The 22,334-nt window shown below is 30.9% G+C and overlaps 4 protein-coding genes across 10 annotated transcripts in view; 2 read left to right on the top strand and 2 right to left on the bottom strand.

The window, feature by feature from the left end:
• Positions 1-2,784, top strand: part of LOC119607078 (mRNA-capping enzyme) — a 35,616-nt gene extending 32,832 nt beyond the window's left edge. For 2 of the 6 annotated variants that reach the window (XM_037960841.1, XM_037960838.1), the window contains 5 exons: positions 391-1,485; positions 1,552-1,687; positions 1,747-2,159; positions 2,218-2,411; positions 2,485-2,784. In XM_037960841.1, the coding sequence (XP_037816769.1) occupies positions 416-1,485; positions 1,552-1,687; positions 1,747-2,159; positions 2,218-2,411; positions 2,485-2,666 (1,995 nt within the window). In that variant the 5' untranslated portion in view covers positions 391-415 and the 3' untranslated portion in view covers positions 2,667-2,784. Of the gene's footprint in view, positions 1-279; positions 1,486-1,551; positions 1,688-1,746; positions 2,160-2,217; positions 2,412-2,484 lie in introns of all 6 variants that reach the window. The other 4 variants (XM_037960839.1, XM_037960837.1, XM_037960836.1 and 1 more) reach the window with 3 other exon arrangements.
• A 73-nt stretch (positions 2,785-2,857) lies between these two features.
• Positions 2,858-4,798, bottom strand: LOC119607080 (tRNA-dihydrouridine(20) synthase [NAD(P)+]-like). The gene is made up of 5 exons (XM_037960843.1): positions 4,492-4,798; positions 3,845-4,438; positions 3,620-3,785; positions 3,220-3,422; positions 2,858-3,155 (listed from the first exon to the last, which is right to left on the bottom strand). Exons 1-5 carry the CDS (start codon positions 4,688-4,690, stop codon positions 2,902-2,904), a joined length of 1,416 nt encoding a protein of 471 aa, XP_037816771.1. The 5' UTR covers positions 4,691-4,798; the 3' UTR covers positions 2,858-2,901.
• A 1,462-nt stretch (positions 4,799-6,260) lies between these two features.
• LOC119607088 (run domain Beclin-1-interacting and cysteine-rich domain-containing protein) lies at positions 6,261-10,981 on the bottom strand. Its single transcript, XM_037960856.1, has 6 exons — positions 10,558-10,981; positions 7,882-9,661; positions 7,392-7,767; positions 7,168-7,335; positions 6,760-7,111; positions 6,261-6,699 (listed from the first exon to the last, which is right to left on the bottom strand). The coding sequence occupies exons 1-6, from the start codon at positions 10,750-10,752 to the stop codon at positions 6,505-6,507; spliced, it is 3,066 nt and encodes a 1,021-aa protein (XP_037816784.1). The 5' UTR covers positions 10,753-10,981; the 3' UTR covers positions 6,261-6,504.
• Positions 10,982-11,834: 853 nt separating this feature from the next.
• Positions 11,835-21,083, top strand: LOC119607085 (DNA topoisomerase 1). 2 transcript variants are annotated; one of them, XM_037960853.1, is made up of 8 exons: positions 11,835-11,974; positions 12,666-12,905; positions 16,650-16,834; positions 16,901-18,088; positions 18,848-19,977; positions 20,058-20,308; positions 20,376-20,563; positions 20,634-21,083. In XM_037960853.1, the coding sequence occupies exons 2-8, from the start codon at positions 12,879-12,881 to the stop codon at positions 20,734-20,736; spliced, it is 3,072 nt and encodes a 1,023-aa protein (XP_037816781.1). In that variant the 5' UTR covers positions 11,835-11,974; positions 12,666-12,878; the 3' UTR covers positions 20,737-21,083. The 2 variants fall into 2 exon arrangements, with proteins under 2 accessions (XP_037816781.1, XP_037816780.1); XM_037960852.1 differs by having other exon boundaries at positions 11,931-12,355.
• Positions 21,084-22,334: the final 1,251 nt, after the last annotated feature.

Raw genomic sequence — 22,334 nt, 5'->3', positions numbered from 1 at the left:
TTTTAGAAACTAATACTACAAAGGAAAAATTTTGTACAAAAATAAATTTAAGCAAATCAAAATTATGTATTTTGTGTATGATTTTATGAAAAACTTATTTTTAATAGTACATACATATTTAAATGTTCCATAAAATTCTGTTTTAAAAAAGTTTTCAATGAAAATTTGATTTGGTGCAAATGAATTTTTTGTGTGCCACATATCCTCAAAGCAACCAACCATGTTAATGTTATAAATAAAATGCATATTGTTATTTTATGATTTTTTTTTGTAAAATAGTGGTGAAGAATATAAATTTCATATTCTACTAGGAACATAATAAAATAATTGCTATTATCTAGCTGTCGTCCTAACGTCCGAAAATAAACAATTAATGACATTTTATTAAAGCAGCACTTGTAGGATCTCCGCAAACATGTCGAATGGCAATCGAGGTCCCGGTCCCATACCTAATCGTTGGCTGTATTGTCCACGCAAAAGTGACACGATTATAGCAGAGAAATTTTTGGCATTTAAGACCCCATTGAGTGATGCATTCACTAGCCAAATGCCCATGGAATGTATTTTCATGCCAGACATGATATTCGGCTATTGCAAATCATTGAAATTAAAATTGGGACTTTGGATCGATTTAACGAATACAAAACGATTTTACGATCGTGCCGTGGTCGATGCCCAGGGAGCCCAATATGTTAAGTTGCAATGCCGGGGTCACGGGGAAACTCCCTCTCCCGAGCAAACACGATCCTTTATAGAAATTGTAGATAATTTTATCAATGAAAGACCATTTGATATTATTGCGGTACACTGTACGCATGGATTTAATCGTACTGGTTTTCTGATTGCTTCCTATTTGGTTGAGCGTTTGGATTGTTCGGTTGAGGCTGCATTGTCCATGTTTGCGACAGCCAGAGCACCAGGCATTTATAAACAGGATTATATAAACGAGCTATATCGCCGTTATGAAGACGAGGAAGACGCCACCCCGGCACCAGAACTACCAGCCTGGTGTTTGGAATATGATGACTCAGGTCATGGCGGCGGCGGTGGTGGACAAAAGCGTAAACATGAGGAATCTGCACACTCTTCTAATTCTCAGCAAGCTTTAGCTGCTCGCCAACAACATTCCAATGGTAGTTTAGGTCTAATAGAGTCCTTAGATGATGACAATCAGGCCGATGAGGCAGATGGTAACGATGATGGTGCCGAGGACGACGGCAAAGACGGTAATGGTGAGGGTAGACCACGCAAAAAGCGACGACGTGAATTGATAGTTAAAAATGCCACCTTCATGGAAGGTGTGCCAGGAGTTGTTTGGGTACAAGACCAACCACGCCTGGGCGAATTACAACAGAAAGTTCAAGACATGTGTGGCTGGAAAAAGAGTGGTTTCCCCGGCTGCCAACCTGTGTCTATGGATCGTAATAATATAAAACGATTACACGAAATACCATATCGCGTATCATGGAAGGCTGATGGCACAAGGTACATATTGTTTTATTCTGAAAACATAAGACTGTTTTAAAAATATTTAATTTTTTTTCATTTAAGATATATGATGTTAATAAATAAACGAGATGAAATTTATTTCTTCGACCGCAATAACTCATGCTTCCAAGTGGAAAACTTGACTTTTGTCAAGTCTACAAATCTTAATGAACACTTGGAGGATACGCTAATCGATGGAGTAAGTTAATGAAGTTTTATTTAGAAAGTTTTAGCAAATTTCATGTTGTGTTTCAACAGGAAATGGTTTTGGACAAATATAAAGGCGAAATAATGCCACGCTACCTCATCTACGATATCATTAAATTCTCCAATCATGATATTGGCAAGGAGCCATTCTTTCCCAATCGCCTAAAATGCATCAAAAGAGAACTTGTTGAGCCTCGCATCAAAGCCATCGAAAAAGGTATCATTAATCGTCCTTCGGAGCCATTTAGCATACGCAACAAAGAATTTTGGGATATACGACAATCAGCTTCTCTGTTGGGTGAAAAGTTTGCAAAATCTTTGTTGCACGAACCCGATGGCTTGATATTTCAACCATCGGAACAACCTTACACAGCGGGCGTGTGTTCTGATGTCTTCAAATGGAAACCGTTGGACATGAATTCCGTGGATTTCCGCATGAAAATTCACACTGAAGAAGGTCTTGGGTGAGTATTTTTTATTTTTTGCAAAAATAATATTTATTTCCTAAAAAATGTTTTTCAGCATTGTAAAATGCAAAGTGTGTCTTTTGTTCGTGGGAGGACACGACGTACCATTTGCTCAAATGAAATACACTAAAGAACTTAAGGATTTGGATAATAAGATTGTAGAGTGTACGGTTAATCAAAAAGGACAATGGGAATTTATGCGTGAAAGAACCGACAAGACTTTGCCCAACAGCTATAATACGGCCGTATGTAAGTACATTCCTTTACCACCAAAAACTGAAAACAATTCTAATAATTCCAATTTTTAATTGTATATTTCTAGCTGTGATTGAGAGTATACGAAATCCGGTTACAAAAGAGATTCTTTTAAATTATATTGCCCAATATGGTTATCGTAATGACAATGACATGATGCCACCACCACGTAATATACACCATCACCACCAGCAAAATCCCCATCATCAACAACAACAGCAGCAGCAGTTTAGACCTCCTTCTCAATAAATGCAGTTATAAATTCATGTCGAAATTACTTTCTCAAAAAAAATCAGACAGGCAGACACAATTTTAACTAGTTATTAAAATGATGTTTTTTAATTAAATTAATTAATACTACAACTTACTTGTTTAAGTTAGTACTTACTATGATGTCCTTTTCTATGGCAAACACAAACAAAAAACAATTTACATAAATATTTGTTTGGTTTTAAACTTAAAAAAGTTCATTGTTTTATTAAGATCATCTTAAAATACTACCATTTTTTATGAGTTCTTCATCTGTTACTAGACCAATATTTTTTAAACACACTAAGGCTGCTGCCTGTTCGGCTTGTTTCTTATTCTTTTGCCAATATGTACTTCGGTAACGTTTGCCATCGTACTTACAAATGGAACGAAACAGTTTATCTTTGCCCTCTGTCTCATAAACAGGTTGTAATTTATCCTCTTTCCTTGAATGTTCATATAAGATACTCTTGGGAAATTTGTCTATATCTTTTGGGTTTAAAAGACATCTTATTTTGATTTGATGTTATAAATAATAATTTATTTTACTTACTCATACTGTAGTTGCTACGTAGAAAAGCAACATTTTCTTCTATTATATCTTCTTCATTTTCTATTTTTGGTTTTTTTGCTACCGTCTCTAATACATCCGAATTGGCCACTTGTCCAGGCACAACTTTTCGTCTGCCATATTTACTTTTGTTGTGCAGTTCTAATTCCTTTTGCCGACAATAATCTCCTAAATTCCAAATCTCACTGAAATCAAAATAATTTCATAAAAAAATATGTTTCAGTTCTGGTTCAATTTCGGTTGTTATATTTTAGAACTGTTATTGTTTAATACTACATATTTCAGTTGTAGTTCAAAGCTGCAGTCATATGAAGGCTGCGAAAGACGCACACGTGGGTCATTTTGGTCCCTTTGAGATACCTATGACTGTCTTAATTCTTACCATATTTGTTGCATAGTTTGCGATTGTAGGAATTGTTTCCCTCTTGGTGTCTCCTGTTGTTCCCTTAATATACTCTGTACCCCATACTTGGTATTGTGTGGAGGATTGTCATAGTCAATACTTAATTTTAAATATTTACAAATAAGCTCATCCATGGGCAAAAAACCTATAAATAAAAACAAATATTACTTTGTTGTTGTAAAATCTATGAATCCAATCACTTACCCTCCTTCCTAAATATGGATACATTAATTTGAGCTGCTCTGGCCACCATTATACTGGAAGCACCACACTGTTTACGAAACTTTAAAATATCTTCGTATTTTTGTATATCCCGTGAGCCACCATTACAAATAACTGGTATGTCAATGTGTTTAACAATCTCTCTTATTACCTCGGGATGTGGTTCATGCTGTGGTCTTTCATCTCTGGTACGACAGTGTATGCCAATCGCCGCTATACCAGTGCTTACCAGTTTCTTGACCAATTCTATGGTATCTTGCAGGTCGGGCAGTATACGTATTTTACAGGTAACTGGTATTTGCAGGCCATCCACAAGTGTTTTTAATATGTGCACAGCCTTATCTGGCTGAGCCAAAAGAGCAGCACCCATGCCGCCCTTAATGGAAAATTCCTTAGGACAACCCATATTGATATCTAGACCAGCAATATCATGCTGCACTTTTAAGCCTACTGCCAAGGCTCGATTTGCATCACTGGTGCCCATTTGCAGCACAACACGAGACTTCTCCAAATCACAGGTACGAAAAGTTACCGTGCCATCGGTGGGATCAATAAAATCCACCGTGCCCAAAGCCTCTAATAATTTTAGATGATTAACAAGCTCTTAAATAATTTAGTTTTTTTCTTACCATTTATTGTTCGTTTGCATTTTATTAATCTTAAATCAATTAATTCCTCGGTGTAAACAATATCAGCTCCCATCTCCAGGGCCAACAATCTAGTGGGTAGGGTGCCTACTCTTACCATGGGTGCCAAAATGATTTTATTGCTATAATCTAAACGCTGAACTTTATCAATAGTCATTTTTCGTAATAATTTCCAAATCATACGAAATTAATAAAATTAATGTTGTGATGATAGAAGTGCAATTAATTTTTTTTTTCTGGCACATGTACAAAAATAACAAATGTTATCAATTCGAAGTGAATGTTAAGACAAAATGAGGAAGTTGTAAATAAATCAGGGTTTGGAAACAAAGAAATCAAATTTCATTTTATTAACCGTCTTGTCTATACCCGAGCAAAATTACGTACATCAATACCCAACATACCCGGGTATGTCATACAATTTATATGGCTATTTCATCTTTTTATACATTTTTAGTGTATAATTCAGATAATTATTAAAACTTATTTAATAAAACGTCTGTATATATAAATTAAATAGTTTTTGATCATAAACCATTAAATTTTACCAATTTGTTTTAAAGTTTTCTTATTGCTTTCCTATTAACAAAAATATCATATACAAAAAACAGATGATTATTAAAGAATTAGATTTAATTATATTACTACTCATTGATCTCAGGTATTTATTATTACTATGTAATATTGTTATTTTGGCCGCGAAGGCTTAATATTACAAAATAAATGTATAAATAAATAAATAAAAACCTAAAGAAAAACGCCTTCATAACGTATAATGTACATTATGCAGAATTTGACTTTGTAAAATTTTGACTTCAAGAAGCTATTACTCAGTGACCGGGAAAGATAATTGAACAAAACTTTTTATATATTATTTATTAAGGTGTATAAAATCGATTAGCATTAAAGAAATTGTGTTTGTTGTCGTAAGTAGGGAACTTTTTTGCAAAAAAAGATTGCTAAGTCAGGTCAAAAATTTTTTTAAACTTAAATAGTTTTATTTATATGAGAATAAAATTACTATAATCAGCATAATTTTACTTTACTAAGTCATATACAATAAAAAAAATTATTTCATCAAAATCGTCCCATATTTGTTAATGTTACAGGGTCCACAAATATAACACATTCAAATTTATGAATAAAGACACATGAGTCTATATTTGAAACTAAATTTGTTGTTTAGTTCAATATTTTTTTCATAAGATACAAGAATATATATAATTCTAATAATAAAACAAAAAATTTATAATGAAACTTAATTTTTGTCGATAACTGACATATAATTTGTATACATACCGGGGTATGTTGGGTATTGATACACGAGGTAAAAATAGAAAATCGGTCATAAATCGGTTTAATATATAAATTGGTTTAATATAAATGTATAGAAAACATTACCCTTAAAGCATAATCCGAATTTCAAGCCAATACGATATATAGATCTCGAGATATATCACTTAGCAAGACATTTAGATTGAGTTGTATTAGCACTGTTATTAAAGAAGTCATGAAAATTGCATTCATTTTGCACTACTGCAAAATTTTTTGCTGGGGAAGTTTAAATTACAGATTAGAAATATATGTAAATAACTTTTGCATTTTTAAATAATTTTGAACTCTACTAAAATTTATTATTTTCATACGATTAAATAAAACAACTGTTGTAAATTCGATTGTAGATAAATTATATTTATTTTTAATCGTATACCTGTATAGAGTTTTAACAAAAAGAAAAAAGTTGAAATAAATAGGTTTGTAAATTCTCCAAAAATTCATATTCGGGGTCATGGTTTGTTTGGGAAAAATATTAAATTATAAATACAATATAAGCTACAATGTATATTACTACAATTAAACGATGCAAAATTTGTTCGAAAAATCTTTTTAAATAAATTGAAACTAAAAAAAGAAACTAACAAAATAATAAATAAAGTAATAATAAAATTTTAAAAGTTACCATTAAACCTTTAAAAAATCTTTAAATTATACTCTTTAAATAACGTCATTGATTTCATCTTGACGTTTATCGATCCTTTGGCAACGACAGCATTTTTCACTCAAAGATTTCCAGCAGCTGCGATGAAAACAAGTACCGCAACGATCACAGCGTTCAACACGTGATTCCCAAGGATATATTATCACATCAGCATGACAATATTCACATAGAAAACCTCGGGCCGTACAAAGCTAAAAAGAATTGTATTATTTAGATTTAAAATTCTTCTCTAATTTTAAATATCAACTCACCACACAATTAAATATATGATTTTCACATTTACTTATCAACTCATCTATGGAGCGGTGCAAGCACTTGGTGTGTGCATCGATAAAATCCGACATAGACCAATTATCGATGTCGGCGGTTATATAATCGGGTACCGATTCAAAATAACTCTGTTCACGCAAGGCAAAACGACACATGCGTATAAAGTCTTTAACAAATTTCAATTGTAAACGTTTATTACGAGCACTGAGCAATGATTTACTACGAATATATAAGGCAGGATTCAAGTCGGGTACATAGAATAGAGGATAAGCATACATTTGTTCCAGCAGACGATAAGCAAAGACACTAACTGGATAACATTTAAAATCCCAGCTGTAAAATTAAGTAATTTTAATAGTGTTCTAATGTAAAATTCCATTGATACTTACGCTTGCAAAATCTTGGCTGGTGTGGCCGAAATTTGATTACGATGACAACCAGTACAATGATATTTACCCAAATAGGTGCAGTAACGAAAACTCTGCATATATTGGGGTGATACCCGCATGCCACAGCCAGCACAGCGATAATTTTGTTTCTTTAACAATTCTTTGCGGCTAATGGAAGAAAACATAAATTTAAATAGAAAAAAAGTAAACTGTAAAGCACTTACTTTGGCGTGGGATGATCGGTAAATATGATTTGTTGCCTTGGTGGTGCCCAATATCTGGTGCCACGTGTTGCCGAATGTATGACATGTTCATCAGGATTAGCTGAACTTGTTAAATCGGGCATGGGTAACAATTTTTGTGGCGTATCATCATCCGATACCAGCCACTTTAGTTCAGAAACTTTTGGTAGATGTTTCTCATCAAATTTCGATATAAGAGAAAGACCTACCACCTCAGCCGAAAGTAAATCATAGCTTACTTCTTCTAACTCAGCATAAGGTATATGTTCTCCTTCAATAATATCACCGGATGAAGTGGGTACGTTGAAATTTTGAGTAGCATCTGACGAGGCCAAGTAGTCTGTAGCCAAAGGTGTAGCTAAAAAGTAAATTTTTGATGAAACATCGTTCTACAATATTTTTTAACTTTAAATGATTTTTAACTACTTATCACTTTAAATAGTTAAAAAGAATCGTAATCAGTAACATTTACCTTCTCGTAACTCTTTATCTTTTTGCGTTTCCAGTTTATTCCACTTTATATGCTCTATAGCGGAGATTATTGCCTCCGATATACGAAAATGGGCATTTTCCTTCTCCAACTCCGTATTGTTGCGTGACAAGTGAGACATTTGTAAAAATCTTGTTAAACTTTGGCAATTTTTTGGAGTAACCAACATAGAGCCCGGAGAAGATGTTGTTGTGGGGGAATCACCCGACACCAACATATTAATACCCGAACAATCAAGCGTAGTATTAACATCTTCGAACAGACTTTGTGATTTACGAGATTTTAGTTTTTTACCATCGATGGGTAAAAATTTATCGAAAACTGTAGAACCCAGCGATAAGGATGACAATTGTTGCTGAGAAGACATAACGGAATGATGATTCTGATGATGTTGTTGTTGATTGTCTGGTATAATGGATTCTATGGCAGTTTCAGTAGTTTCCTGCTCTGTTCGACCACCATGATCCACAAACCAAGATGTATACGAGGGTGGGGTACTGAAAAGCGAAGAAAAGAAGCTGTTCAAAGGACTAAGGCTTTTGGAAGGCTTGGCGTTGGAGGCCAAAGGTGTGGGTATAGCACAGGAAGCTGTTGGATGCTGATTCTGCTGTTTATTTTTCTGTTTCATTTCCCAAGTGTGATCTGTCCAGATCTTTATATCATCGGTGTTAATTAATTGTATGCATTTGGTTGTGCTATTCGAATTGCAGGAAGACACTGAGGTCGACATTAAGCTGGATGTATTTGACTTGTTTGAATTTATGGTATAATTCGATATTGGACTTTTACTACGGTTTGAGCTTGCTTGTGATGTTGTGGGTTGATTATCGTCATAATCCAACAAAAAGGAACCAGAAGACGAGGTAGTGGCGTGTGAAGCATTTATATTGGAGTTTACGTTGTGAGAAATATTGTTTTGTGGTATATTCTGAGGTTTAGTTATTCTAGATCCGATTGTCCCAATGGTTTTACGTCTAGGTCGTTTTAAGTAACCAACATCCGTGTCATCTGGTGATGTTAAAATTTGTTTGGTGAATTCGGGAAGACTTTTCGTTTTACGTATAGTCGATAAACAGGTAGAAGAGGGATGAAGCTGTGTTGATGTCTTTGTAGGCGAATTTTTTACAGACGAAACCTTTCGTTTGGTTTGCGGTACTATAATAACATTTGGCTGAGAATTAGATCTCTTGTGATTCTTGTTGTCTTTTATATCATCTTTGAGCACCGCATCTATTTGACTTAAAAGACCATATTGATGTGTTTCAAAGGCCGTCAAGCCAATAACTAAGATTGTAACATATTTTTCTTGCCTTAGTAGAGCTTCTTCGCTGTAATGCTCTTCTAATAGTTCTTTATCGGTGACTAAATACTGCAAAAAACCACATAAATTGTGTTCGTTAAGATTGTGCATTAACCATCGTGTCACATGTGTTAATATTGTCGTTTCTCGTGGAGTTTGTCTTCGATTTACATTCAACGGTGTCTGTCGATTTTGTAGTAGTAAAGATGCTGTTGCTCCCCTTAATGTTGGTGTTAGAATACTACGGGGAGGTGTATTATTTGAATTACGTCGTATACTAACTGCATTACGCACCCATTCAAAATCATCGATTATTTTATGTAGAACATTCAAGTTTAGGTCATTATTGCCATTGTAATTGTCGATGTTATTATTGTTGTTGTTATTTACATTCGTAGATGCACCAGATGTAGTTGGCGATGAATCATAATCTAATGCATTAATACTTGTATTTGCTTGCAGCTAAAATAAGAATTGAATATAAAATGGGTATTATTTTTATTTTTTATATGAATTAGTTGTGAAACACATGTTGAGACAAAGGCTTATTTTAATTAAAATTTATTTTCCGATTTAAATTTTAACAAATTTATGGATTAAAAGTGGTCACAGATTAGTAATACTAGTTACAACAAATTTGTAAGCACAAATAAGTGATTTTATTTATTTATTTTTTAACTTAGGCATTTCTTTCAATTTAATCGATTTTAATATGTACATTTTTGTGGAGATATTTAAGTTTCTCAAATAATAACATACTTAACAGATTTATGATTTCAAAATTGTGCTGAATTTAACGATTGCTGCATTATAAGTTTTCAAACGAACGCTGTGCCAACTTCAAAAATGCGACATGTATCTTTCCATGGGCACTTATCCAAAGGAATAAAATTCCTAAATTATTGGTACCTATACTTTAAAATAGTTGTAGACAAGGACTAGTAGAGTCAATATTGTTTTTGCATTAAAAACATCGAACACACAATATGTATAAATAACTGTAGAGTAAAATTCAAATGACACCAATTTTTAGTTTCATACAAATGGGCCTCCCTAATGAACATACAAAGTTTGTATTATATATACAATGAATACGTCGTTCCGTAAATGTTTCATCATCGAACAGATTGCCATCAGGTCTCTCTCTACTCGTCTGACTACATTCTTGTCATTCTTTTGCCAATCATCATCAACAACAAAATTCAACTTAAAGCAGACACACAAATGCTTGCAACTGACTGACACAGAAATAGAAAAACGCAGTTTATACAATAACTACAATAACAACAACTTTCACTTTAATAAATTGCAATTGTTTTATTTTTATTTTTTTCTCTTGTTGCCTTCAAATACACTACCTTTTCTGGTTGATTTTTTAAACCATGTAAAATAATTTCCGCACATGAATTGAGTACTTCCTTTAAAATCGTGTCATCAACCGCCCCATAAAGAAACCAAAGATTTAAGGTTTTCTTTAAATTTTCAATTAATTCACGACACTTTATTTCGTCTTTTGGCAACAGTTGTAATTTTTCTTTTACTTTTGTTGCCATTATTATGTTTATGATTGTAATTTAGTACTTGCATCTGCTTTGTTTTTTTCTTTTCTTTAACAATTAAATTGAAATACCCAAAATCTCAAGGAAACTAGAAATAACAATTATGATTAATTATTTTATATTTTTTTCTCGCTTTTTGGGAAAATATAATTCGCAGTAAGAAAAAAAGCACACAACACGCAGATAAAAACAACAAAGCTGACACAGATGTCAAAAGTTTCTCTTAATTTTATTTGCTATGACATTTATATACGAAACATAAACAAATATACGAAAAATAATGTAAAGAAAAAAATATAAAAGAAAGAGATGTTGCCACATCATTTTGTACAACTAATTTTTTATTTAATTAAAACTCGATTATGTTTAAAATTTTATTTAATTTATTGATCTTCTTTTAATTTCTGAATAATGTATTCCACAGTAACATTCCTAAATGACAAAAATTCTAAATATTAAATATTATTTATTAGAAATTACCTCTTAAATCAGGATTTGTTTCTTAATATGTACCTATTCCTGAATAATGTAATTTTTCTACATATATGTAATATGTATTTAAAACTTATTTCAATAACTAAAGTAAAATTTTGGGGAAATTTAGGCAAAATTACATTTCTTTTCAACTTCCAAAGTATAATAACTTAAAACAATATATAGTTTTGAAAAAACGCTTTGCAAGCAATTTTAGTACAAATCATGTTCTTTAAAAAATAAATGTTTCATTCAGCGTTTAAAACAAAACGTATGACGTCGAAAAATACATATTTTGGAAAAGAGATAAACAAATAGAACTGTATCATTAAATAAATTTACAAATGAGTACCCATATTCAAAAAGATAACCAAAGATAACAGTAGTTTATTTAGAACATATATACAACAAAAAACAGTTTAATACTATTACAAACTTTAATATTAGTTTCTTTAAATATGGGACTACCGGTTTTTAGGAAAAATATTACCAACCCTCTCTTTAGATTTAAAGAAGCGTTGCCAACATTTAATCTTAAAATGCAACCCTGTTAATGCGAAAAAGAGACATATGTACTGTTTAAAAAGTGCACTTGTAAAAATGCCGAAAAACACCAGAGTTTAAAACAGAAAAAGTGCAAACAATACGTGCGATGTATTTTTTATATCCAAAAAAAAGCTGTGTAAAATAACAAAATATTTAGTTAAAAATAAGTCATAAAAATATAAACAATAAAACTGAAGTATAAACAATAAAATTAAAGTATAAATTATAAAATATTCAAGTTTAATAAAACAAAAATAAATTTGAACAGAGATTATAAAATACTAGATAGAGAAAATATTAAGTCAAACACCCAAGTATGCGTTGCTGTTTGTGGAACTTTGTCGAACAATCTCTTTGTTGTTTTTGACGCATATAAACGCATACATGAACTTTGTTTTTGTTCTACTAAATCATCGCAAGGAAAATCAACGTCAAGCAACGCATTGCTGAGGACTTGCGTTTTTCTCGTTCAATCGTTCGTTGTTTTTTCATAATTCAACTCGTCATACGAAGGTCTTTAGCAGCGTTGCTGTCTGCCATCGACTTTGTCTTTTTGTCTGATTTTGTGATTTGTAAAGTACGGACGTGTAAATTTTTATATTTCTTGTTTTATTAGTAGTTTCTAAGTGAAATTTCCAAAGAAAAAATATTAAAGTGCTTTAAAATTTTATTTTTAATAAGAAAAATCTTGAATATTTTTTTCCTTGTGTTTTGTTGTAGTGAAAAAAAAATTATGAAAAATATTCTAAGTTCTATTAAATATTGACACTTAGAAAAATTTTCATTTTTTTTCTACCACCACCAACACTTATAATTTTTTCCACTTTGTCACTGCCTCGTTGTTTCGACTTGTAAAAATTTTCATTTTTTCTTTCATTCGTCTTTAGTTGGTTGGTTGTGGCGAGTATTTTTTAATTCACATCAGCAGAAAACTGTAGAAGGAAAAAAATAAAAGGAAAATATACTGAATTTTTCATCTTCTGTGGCAGCAAAAGTATAAAATTAAATTTTTTCAACTTGTGAACATTTTATACACCCTCATACATATTTTGGTTTTTAAGGGAAATTGTTTAATTTTCCTTAAATAAAAGCTAAAGAAAATGAGTGTCGATGTATCGGGAGAAAATGTAAGTATTTTTTTAGATTTTCTAAAGTTAATTTTTCCTATGAAAAAAATTATTTTATGTTTATTATAAGTGTTTTCATTTTTATTGACTTGTAATAATTTTACAAATTTTTTCAATGTTATATAGACTTTGAAAAAATTCACAAAAATGGCGACAAATCAACTCACTCACTATACATAATACAACCAGTAATGTTTAGTAGCGTTTTTTCAACACTAGTTTTTACGTTTAAACTTTAAAGTGATATGTTATGAAAATAATAAGTAAAAACTGGTGTAACTACATATTTATAAGGGATAGTAGGGTCTTTGGTTAAAAATTAAACTTTTATGATAGATAGATAGATAGATAGATAGATAGATAGATAGATAGATATATAGACAGATAGATAGATATTTGTATTTTGATAACTAGGGTTTAAATAATAGATTACTAGATTAGATTAAACTTAAAGAATGTAGATCAACTTTATCAGTAAATACGGCCTTAAGCTATGTATACACGGTTGTTAGATCTTACAACGTTGGCAGTAAAATGTGCGAAAAGTGTCTAACAACAGTGTCAACTTACAAATTTTGCAAAAGAAAAATTGTAAGATCACACTATTGTTAGATATTTTCTGCACATTTTACTGACAACGTTTAAAGATCTGACAACCGTGTATCACAGCTTTTAGTAATCTTTGTTCATAATCGATAGACTGCCGAATCGATTATTTTACAATTTGAGGGATGGATATATGTGTAGAGTCCACATGTCCAATCAAGAACCTGCGCGGACCGTGCACCATTTGTAAAAAATTTAATCAAGTCTTTTTACCGATTTTTTATACACTCAAGTTTACCACTCTGTTTACAATGAAGTATAACATTTTCTGGCATTTTTTTCAACTATTCCATTGTTGTTCAATGTGTTTATTACTAGATTTCATTCGTTGTTGTAGTTGAGGCTGTTGTATTTTTTCATACGCTTTAAATTGTACGTACATACATACATATGTACATTTCACAATTTTTTTTATTAAGTCCGTCAGCCACATGAGCATTTAAAAAAAGACAAAAAAACATAAATAAGTAACATTTACAAAGAATAAAAACAAGGTGTACATTAACGGATACACCGAGAATAAGAAGATTATTTTATTATACGAATAATCATTAGTCGTAGTGTATAGAAGAGGGTATTGTTGTTTTAAATTTGTTTGAAAATAGATTTTACATTTTCCCTTCTAATATTTATTTATCTTATCACATATAAATGGGGTGTAATAATGAGTCAGTGTTACTTTAACTTAACCATCATCTTCTTCTACCCTTTAAAAGTGAAATATACAAAGGTTTTATAAAATAAATAAGATGACAAATTGATTGTTATATTTACATACTCATGTACTTATTACTAGTTGAGGATATAATAATTTTGTTGCTTTCATTTTACGGAAACCTTGACCACTTATTGCGTTCTTATTAGTTTTAATTCTATTTGTATAGGTATCTATAATTTTTGTTTTGTTGAAATCTATATGTCTCTTAGAGAGTATCATGTGCCAAATTTAGGGCCAGTAAGGACTAGACAACTTTTGTTTTATTTTTATAAAAAATATTCGTATACATAAATGTTTTTCATTTGAACTTATTTTGGCTAGTTTTTCATTAGTTTTTCATTAAAATATTCAATTATTTTAGTATAAGTTTTTTCTATTACACAAAATTTTAATAGTTATTTTCGGTTTCAAATCGGTATAACTTTTTTCTTATAGAATATATTAAGTATAACAGTTTATTCCATAGAAGTTTTATTTATACTTTTTCAACAGATTTTCTATCGAAAATTTACTATAACAAAGTTTTCCACAACAGTTTTACCTATGTTATAACAACTTTTTATAGAAAATTTTCATTTTTATTTAAAGAGTATGTTTATTATATCACCTTTTCTTAAAAAATAAGTTTAATAGTTTTTTAAACCTACAAAATGTAAAGTGCCTTTAATGAAGCAAAAGAAAATATTGTTATTAACACTTAATCACATTGAACATATTTGAAATTAAACAAATTATAAACCAATTAACATATGGAAATAAATAATACACCATATAATAAATTCTGTTTAAAATTTATATTTTAGAAATAAATTTATTGGATAAACAGCTTGAAATAAGTATTTATAAAAACGATTAAAATCACCAAAAATAGTTAATAAAAATCAATCAGTTACAAAACATACAACTTGTCATTAAAGTTTAAAGTTTGCATTTTAAATATCAACATTTTATTAATTGCTGAAAACAAAAATGAAAGGTGTTTGAAAGAAAAAACACCATAAAAATAAAAACTAAACAATACACAAAGTTAAGTGTTAAATACATTAAAATTAAAGATAGTTTTTTGGTGTGACCCACTTAATATTCAGTATTTTTTCTTTAAAAAGTTGTCTATTAAAAAAATAAACTATGTAGAAAAAAGCACGTGATCATTGTTGTTATTGTAATTAAAAACAAACATATGTTTTCTAAAAAAAGTTTTATTTACAAAGGTTGTTTCTAGAGACACACAATATACAATACATACATACATATAAATATATGTACAAATTTATACGATTTGATGATTTGTTGTATTGAATACAATATTGTATATACTATACATAAACATGTATGAATTCCTAAGATCGTGTAAAAAAATAAAAACGTGGCGAACCGACCTACCACGTGTATATGTCTGCCTTCTTGGGTTAGAGTTGTTCATCTCACTCATAATACTTACAAATGTACCTACATATAATAATAACAATATTAGTAGTAGAGTAATGATTTTTGAAAACAACCAACAGTTTTTCCCCAAATATTTAATATTGTAACCTGATTTTTTACTTCCTGCAGTTTTCGTTCGTTATTATTGTGTCTCAACACTGACTCTGGGTAGGTTTTTTTTATTTGACATTAAAAAAAGACTGTTAAGGGTTGTAAATAAATGTGTGTTATTCACTTAAATAAATATTTTCCACATAGCTAGCATCCTATCTAATACAGTTGAGAGCAACAAACGAACACACATTTTTATTTGTTGGTTTTCTTTTTGTTTCATCTTGACGTCTACCTAACAAACTAACATGTGGGTATATTGTCTGTTGTGTGTACAAATTGCAAAAATATGAAAAACTCGTTTGTCTTATTAGGCCTTTTTAAAGGGGGGTATATTTTTTCATTTTCAATTTTATAATTTTTCTTTTATTTAGTTATACATATGTATGTATATTTCTTTTATAATCAGCAGAAGGTTAATAAACCTTTCTGGTTTTCATTTTACTCTTCTCTACATGGTAGCCAGACTGTTAAGGACCTAAAATTTTAAAACTTTTCTGAAAAAATATCAGACAGCTGAAGTTAACTAAAATTTAATGTTATTTTCCATGATGTAATAAGTACTTAGTGCATCCTGGTTATTTTCGTTATTATTTTTAATTTCAAATCTATGTATTTTAGTTTTCCTCCAGAACATTCTAAAGTTTTGTATAGTTTCAAAAATGTCAGTAGAAAAACACATCGATTTGAAATTAACAAATAATTCCGTTGTATTTTTAATTTGTAGCTTCATAAATTGCTAATTAATCTTCGTTTTAAAATTGTTTATATCTTACTCTTTCAACTAAAGAAAACCATTTACTTAATCCGTTTCAATTATATTTTTACTTAGCACCATTTTTTTGTTTAATACATTTTTTATATTTTAATATTAATTGTAGCCACCACCAGCCCATAATGGGGGTACTGCTGAGGTCCAAGTGAATGGCATGAGCAATGGTCATAGTAATGGCCATATTAGTAGCAGCAGCAGCAAATCTCATAAATCGTCAAGCAAGGATAAACATCGTGACAAGGATAGAGATCATAAGAGCTCTTCGTCGAGCAGTCATAAGAGCAGCAGTCGGTGAGTTAAATTATAAAGTTTGAATAAAAATCTTAATAACAAGAATTCCGTTTTTTTAATTTTTAGCGATAAAGAAAAGCATAGCTCTTCTTCGTCGTCGAGCAGCAAAGATAAACATCGCGATAAGGATCGTGATGATAAACATAAAAGCTCTTCATCGAGCAGTTCTAGCAGTCATCGTGACAAGGATAGAGAACGTAGTGATAAAGACAAACATAAATCATCTTCTTCATCGTCATCTTCTAGCCACAAGAGTTCTTCAAAGGACAAGGATAGACGTGATAAAGATAGAGATCGCAAAGAAGGCTCTAGTAGTTCTAGCAGCAGAGATAAAGATCGCAGTGATAGAGACAAGGACAAGGATCGTCATCACAAGTCAAGTTCTTCTAGTTCTCGCGATAAAGATCGTGATAAGGATCGTCATCATCGTTCATCATCTTCGTCGTCGTCCTCGTCGAAACATAAACATTCCAGTTCTTCTTCGAAATCATCATCCTCTCACGATAAGTCACCCCGCAAGGATGGTGAATTTATCAAGCCCGAACCCTTGTCTCAGCCATCTAATCATTCGCAAGAAAATGGTTTCAATGGCAATGTTTTATCGCATGATATTAAACAGGAACAGTTTACACAGGATCCTCTAGAAACTAGCAACAGCAATGGTTTCAACCAAACCTTCGAGGATAATATCAAAAGAGAAGACGAAAGAAGTTTCAATGTATCTCAAGCCAGTTCTTGTGATTATTCCATGTCCCAGTTCCGCGATGACGAGCCACCGTTTGTGGCCAAGGAAGAAGACAGCATCCAAGAAGTCAGTGTCAAGTCTGAAGATGATGAATCACCAGAGGAGGACTATAAACCCGAGGAAGAGGATGAAGAAGACGAAGATGAAGATATGCCATTAGCCATGCGTAAAACAAAATCTCGCCAAACACCTCAAGAACAAATGGATGATGAAGATGACGAAGAAGACATACCCTTAGCTAAACGCAAAATAAAGGCTGAAGAAGATAATGACGACGATGAGGATGTACCATTATTGGCCCGTAAGAAACCTAAAAAAGAATCGAAATCAAAATCCAAGGACAAGAAAAAGAAACGTATCAAGGAAGAGGAAGAAGATGATTATGCTGACGTAAAACCCAAAAAGAAAGTAAAGAAGGAACATAGTGCAGTAAAAACAGAAACCGCATCACCGACAAAGCGCGTTAAGAAGGAAAAGAAAAATGATGAAGAAGAGGAAGTTTGGAGATGGTAAGTGTTATCTCTACTAATTTGAACTTAATTTAATAACACGTTCAATCATATGAGCGTAAGTAATTTTATTGTTCCAACTGAGTTTTCTGGAAAGGTTGTATATAAAAACAATTTTGACTTCTATGTAATTGTTATGTGTAATTTCGTTATTTCTTGAATATTACGTTTTTCTGTTTTTCGTTTATGAAAAATAGACTACTAACGAAGTATTAACTTGAAAATATCGCTACATTAAGTCGCTAAATTTTATATGTTTTTCTTTTGCTTTTATTGGCAACACTTGATAACAGCTGTTTTTATAATTTTGACATTTTAAAATTGAGGTTATATACACTTCGTCGTTTAGTCTGTTTGTGTGTATATATTTGTACAGAATTTTGCGTAATGCATTTTTTTCTCTCAAATGGCAAAAGCAATTGCATTTGGCTCAGTAATATCACGATGTACATGTGAAAACATTTTAGCAACAAAACAAAATAAAAATCAGCTATTTTTACAATTAAAAAATAATTTTCTCAATGACCTGGGTGGACTTTTGTCACCACATACGTCGTATTCTTCTTTAACGTGTCACAGTTATGCTACGAGAACTAAAAATGTTTCTTTGGCAACAAAAGACAAGAAATTGGCGGCACGAAAAACTAAACAAAAATCTTCTGCTCAAGTTTCTTTGGTTGCGAAAGCAAAGAAATTGGCAGAGCCTAAAAGTAAACTAAAACCATCTACTGAACTTGCAACTGCTGCTCAATTTTTCAGGTGGGAAGAAGAAAAGCGTGATGATGGTGTCAAGTGGAATACTTTGGAACACAAAGGGCCAGTTTTCGCTCCTCCCTACGAACGTCTACCTAAGAACGTACGCTTTTTCTACGATGGCAAACCTATGCATTTGTCGGAGGAAACCGAAGAATGTGCTACATTCTATGCCAAGATGTTGAATCATGAGTACTGCACGAAGCAGATTTTCAACGACAATTTCTTTAAGGATTTCCGTAAGACCATGACTAAAGAAGAGAAGGAAATCATTAAAGACTTCAACAAGTGCAATTTCGAAGAAATGCATCAATATTTCTTGGCCGAATCGGAAAAACGTAAGAATGCCACCAAGGAAGAAAAGCTTGCCAAGAAAATGGAAAACGAAGCACTGGTCAAAGAATATGGCATCTGTATTATTGATGGACATAAGGAGAAAATTGGTAATTTCCGATTGGAACCTCCGGGTCTTTTCAGAGGTCGCGGTGAACATCCCAAAATGGGTATGATCAAAAGACGTATTCGTGCTGAAGACGTCTCCATCAATTGCGGCAAAGACTCAAAAATACCTGCACCACCTCCAGGCCATCGCTGGAAAGAAGTCATTCACAATAACACTGTCACTTGGTTGGCTTCGTGGGTTGAAAATGTCCAAGGTCAAGTAAAATACATTATGTTGAATCCTTCGTCCAAACTAAAGGGTGAAAAGGATCATATCAAATACGAAACAGCTCGAAAATTGGCCAAATCCATTGATAAAATTCGTGAAACATACCGCAACGAATGGAAATCGAAAGAAATGCGAGTACGTCAACGTGCTGTTGCACTGTATTTCATTGATAAATTGGCGTTGAGAGCTGGTAACGAAAAGGATGAGGATCAAGCTGATACGGTTGGTTGTTGTTCATTGCGTGTCGAACACGTACAACTGCACAAATCGTTGAATGGCAAAGAAAATGTTGTGGTATTCGATTTCCTTGGTAAGGATTCTATACGTTATTACAACGAAGTCGAAGTGGAGAAGAGAGTATTTAAAAACTTGGAATTGTTTATGGAGAACAAAAAAACAGGTGATGATTTATTCGATCGTCTGAACACACAGGTTCTCAATGAACATTTGAAAGAGCTGATGGAAGGTAATTATTATTATAATAATAATATCACATAATTTCATTATAAAATACTAATTCAACATTTTCTTGGTTTAATTTAAAAGGTCTCACTGCCAAAGTGTTCCGTACCTATAACGCTTCAATTACATTACAAAATCAATTAGCGGAATTGACTAAGGATGATATGACACTACCCGAAAAGCTGTTAGCTTACAATAGAGCTAATCGTGCAGTAGCCATTCTGTGTAACCATCAACGTTCAGTGCCCAAAAGCCATGAGAAATCTATGGAAAATCTTAAAGAGAAAATACGACAAAAACGTGAGGCCATCGATGATTGTGAAGCTGAATATCATGTAAGTTGCTTCATAGGATTTACAAATTCTACAGTTCATAATAATATATATATTTTTTGCATTGAAGGATCTTAAAAGACAGCGCGGTTCTGTTAAGGAGCGCATTAATGCCGATAAAAAGGCCAAACAATTGGAGCGTTTAAAGGAACAATTGAAAAAACTAGAACTACAAGAGACTGATAGGGATGAAAATAAAACCATTGCTTTGGGCACCTCCAAGTTGAATTATTTGGATCCACGTATTTCAGTGGCCTGGTAAGTTGTTTTATTTTTGTAAATATTCCATTAGCTTTTCTAATTTAGCTTTTTTTTTATTAATTTACAGGTGTAAAAAACATAATGTACCAATTGAAAAGATTTTCAATAAAACTCAAAGAACCAAATTTTTGTGGGCTATACACATGGCTGATGAAAATTACGTTTTCTAAATACCACAACACAACAATTAACTTAGTATTAGCTACTAAACAAACAAACATCCACAAAGAAACCCACCCAAAATTACATGAGAAGAACAACAAAATACTAAAATATGTAGTATAAAAGCCTATTTTCACTTTCACCACAACCACCAACAATCATCCAACAGACGGACGGAAACACATATTTTGTATATTGAGTTTTTATCAATATTGAAACAAACAGTGGTTTTTGTTTTTTTATAAAATACCTACTAAAATATCATAAAGTAATTCATAGAATTAAAGTGAACAAACAAAACTGAAAAAGTAATTTAGTGTTCAACATTAAACAAAACAAACATCAAGACACATTTGAAAACAAACAATTAAGAAGACGTATTTAAATTATAAATATGTTTAAAACAAACTATCAACAACATTAATTGACATCATATTTTAATTATTATTTTTTACAAAATAATTTTGAAATTTTTAACTATAGTCTATAAACAAACAACTTACTATATTATTTTAGTAAAATTATACTGTTTTTAACTGTCCGAAACAAGTATACGAACAGTCTAAAAACATAATTTTGTAATAATTTTATGGAAAAACATAAAATTACAACAAATTATTAATTTTATTCGTACATATGCTGAAATTGTGTTAACAATGTGCATAAAAACATAAAAAACACATTTGCAATTAGTTTAATTTATAAAAAAATATTTTCCTATTTAAGAATATAAATAAAAATATTTATGAAATGCTCCACTTATATAAATGCAAGATCTTAAATTATGTCATACATAAAACTAAGATCTTGTTCTAATAAATTTAATAATAATAATAATAATAAATTTAACAAACATGTTTAAATCTATAAGTTACAAAATAATTTTGTATTTAAAAAGAAACCAATCTACAAACATTATTATGTCAAATTATTATAAACAAATTCTTTAATCTTCACTAAATGCAAAGTTGTTTATTATTTCTTTAAATTTAATTTAAATTATTTTCTTTTAACTTTGTTTTATTTTCATTTATTGCATTTCTCTCTCCCTCTCTCTTTTGACTTTATAAGAGTATTTCTTAATTATCATTTTAATTTAAATTTAAATATGTGCAATCTATAATTTATAACATCATTTTGCCTCAATAATAAAATTTACATACATATTACAATTTTGTCTCTTACACAAAATTTTTTAAAAATTGTAAGACTTTCTTTATATTTTTAGATGAAATTATTATTTTTTTTATTTTTTCATTTCATTTTGTTTTCGCTTCAGATTTATATATTTTATAAACACATCTTATCGCATCCAAATCATTCTTATAAATATTATTGATGAAAAAATCGAAAACTATTTGTAGTGTAATAATATAATGTTCTCTTGAAAATATATTAAAAACATATTTTCTTTTATTAAGCCTGAAAATCAACAAGCTAAAGAAAAAGAACTTCATATAAATTAAATAATAATAATAAAAATAAAAAAATTATATAAAAAAATGAAAAACAAATTCTATTTTTAAGTGATAATTTAGTAAAGAAAATAAATCGGTACACTTACAAAAACATATACATACATAAAACTTGGATTAATTGAATTGAA

Source organism: Lucilia sericata, unplaced genomic scaffold (assembly GCF_015586225.1).
Source record: "Lucilia sericata isolate MDLA Ls3-8-SP2 unplaced genomic scaffold, ASM1558622v1 Contig000655F_arrow, whole genome shotgun sequence".
In the NCBI taxonomy this organism is placed as follows: domain Eukaryota; kingdom Metazoa; phylum Arthropoda; class Insecta; order Diptera; family Calliphoridae; genus Lucilia; species Lucilia sericata.
Note: the sequence above shows the minus strand (reverse complement) of the source record. Positions and strands in the feature narration are given on the sequence as shown.

Bases quoted from the DNA above. Each gene is read 5' to 3' on its own strand.
- LOC119607080 (XM_037960843.1), bottom strand. From the start codon at position 4,690: ATGATTTGGAAATTATTACGAAAAATGACTATTGATAAAGTTCAGCGT. The intron at 3,423-3,619 runs GTAAGAATTAAG...TTTTGATTTCAG, and splicing joins CAAACTATGCAACAAATATG to TGAGATTTGGAATTTAGGAG. The intron at 3,156-3,219 runs GTAAGTAAAATA...TAAACCCAAAAG, and splicing joins ACGTAGCAACTACAGTATGA to ATATAGACAAATTTCCCAAG.
- LOC119607088 (XM_037960856.1), bottom strand. From the start codon at position 10,752: ATGGCAACAAAAGTAAAAGAAAAATTACAACTGTTGCCAAAAGACGAA. The intron at 7,768-7,881 runs GTAAATGTTACT...TTTACTTTTTAG, and splicing joins AGATAAAGAGTTACGAGAAG to CTACACCTTTGGCTACAGAC. The intron at 7,112-7,167 runs GTAAGTATCAAT...TTAATTTTACAG, and splicing joins CCAGCCAAGATTTTGCAAGC to CTGGGATTTTAAATGTTATC.
- LOC119607085 (XM_037960853.1), top strand. From the start codon at position 12,879: ATGAGTGTCGATGTATCGGGAGAAAAT. The intron at 16,835-16,900 runs GTGAGTTAAATT...TTTAATTTTTAG, and splicing joins AGTCATAAGAGCAGCAGTCG to CGATAAAGAAAAGCATAGCT. The intron at 20,564-20,633 runs GTAAGTTGTTTT...ATTAATTTACAG, and splicing joins CCACGTATTTCAGTGGCCTG to GTGTAAAAAACATAATGTAC.